Source organism: Phodopus roborovskii, unplaced genomic scaffold, assembly GCF_943737965.1.
Source record: "Phodopus roborovskii unplaced genomic scaffold, PHOROB, whole genome shotgun sequence".
Classification (NCBI taxonomy): Eukaryota; Metazoa; Chordata; class Mammalia; order Rodentia; family Cricetidae; genus Phodopus; species Phodopus roborovskii.
The window spans coordinates 31,100,203-31,102,013 of record NW_026126434.1 but is presented as its reverse complement, the minus strand read 5'-3'; the positions used below and the strand labels follow the sequence as shown (position 1 = coordinate 31,102,013).

The window sequence follows — 1,811 nt, the reverse complement described above, 5'->3', positions numbered from 1 at the left end:
AAAACAAGAAGTATAAAATAAATAAAAAATACATATTATATTTATGACAATAAGTATTCACCAGGTCAACACAGAAGTGGAGAAACTGAAATTTACAGAGATGCAAACTGAAAATTCATTCAAAGCAATTGGTTTGAATATTTATTTATTTATAAACTTCAGATTTAAACCACAGTTTGTGCTTGGCATTTTCCTGCCTCAGAGGTACATTCATAGCCCTAAAACACAGTATTTAACTAGTTACTCCAACAGATGACAGGCATGAGACAGCACAGGACAAAACAGAAAAACACTGAGAGTATAGGGCACCCAACACATTTCTACCGAATGAATGAATGAATGGTTTAACCAATCTAACATCAGCATTCTCCACCCAGGAAGTCAGAAGAAGAGTGTGAGCCCCCACCACATTCTTGGTTTCCTCACAGCCATTAGACAATGTTTGACCAAGAGAAACTGGTGGGGGCAAAGACCTGCTTGGTGATGAGACTGGAAAGGGAGCTTGGGAGAGCAGAGGAAGAAGAAAAATGTTCACCTGGCATGTCTTGACAATGTCCTGAGAAGCTCATGAAGTGAATTTTCATCAGGGCTCTTATATCACACTAATCTGACAGCTTCATCTCCAACCAGACACAAAAGGCCATGGTCAACCACAGCTCCCCAGTGGGATTCCTCCTGCTGGGCTTCTCTGAACACCCACGCCTGGAAAAGATTCTCTTTGTGGTCGTCTTGTGTTCCTACCTCATCACCCTCCTAGGAAACACACTCATCCTCCTGCTCTCCACACTGGACCCCAGGCTCCACTCTCCAATGTACTTCTTCCTCTCTAACCTCTCTTTCCTGGACCTCTGCTTCACCACAACCTGTGTCCCCCAGATGCTGGTCAACCTCTGGGGCCCCACAAAGACCATCAGCTTCCTGGGATGCTCTGTCCAGCTCTTCATCTTCATGCTTATGGGCACAACAGAGTGCATCCTTCTGACTGTGATGGCCTTTGACCGCTATGTGGCTGTCTGCCAGCCCCTGCACTATGCCACCATCATCCATCCTCGCCTGTGTCGGCAGCTGGCAGCTGTGGCCTGGGCTATAGGTTTGGCTCAATCCATAGTGCAAGTACCTCCCACCCTTCGCCTGCCCTTTTGTTCCCATAGAAAGATAGATGACTTTTTATGTGAAGTCCCATCTCTAATTAGGCTCTCCTGTGGGGACACCACCTATAATGAGATTCAGTTGGCGGTTGCAGGTGTCATCTTCCTGCTTGTGCCTCTGAGTCTCATCCTTGTTTCTTATGGTGCTATCGCCAGGGCAGTGCTGAGGATAAAATCTGCAAAAGGGCGCAGGAAAGCCTTTGGGACCTGCTCCTCCCACCTCATTGTGGTCACCCTCTTCTACAGTTCAGTCATTGCTGTCTATCTGCAACCCAAAAATCCCTATGCCCAAGAGAGGAGCAAGTTCTTCGGTCTCTTCTATGCAGTGGGCACTCCTACACTCAACCCTCTTGTGTATACCCTGAGGAACAAAGAGGTCAAGAGGGCATTCTGGAGGCTGCTGGGGAAGGATGGGAACTCTACCCAGAGCTGAGGGGGAATTAAAATGCTTTCTGAATTAAAATGAATTTGAACCCGTGGTTTCATGTTATCAGTTTGTATTCTACCCAAGGCACCTCAGGAGGTAGCCTATAATCTGACTAACCAAATGGCCATGACAGAGGAGCAGCAGGTGGCAACTGAAGTTCAAGGTGTCAGCCCACCAGGAGGTGCCTCTCTGATGGGTGAATCTCAGATAGGCAAGGTCCCCAGACCATGAATGCA

At 47.2% G+C, this 1,811-nt stretch overlaps 1 protein-coding gene across 1 annotated transcript; it reads left to right on the top strand.

Moving 5' to 3' along the window:
• The first annotated feature begins 598 nt into the window (after positions 1-598).
• On the top strand, positions 599-1,581 carry LOC127224392 (olfactory receptor 2H2). The gene has a single exon (XM_051187433.1). The coding sequence runs from the start codon at positions 643-645 to the stop codon at positions 1,579-1,581; it is 939 nt and encodes a 312-aa protein (XP_051043390.1). The 5' UTR covers positions 599-642.
• The last annotated feature ends 230 nt before the right edge of the window (positions 1,582-1,811 follow it).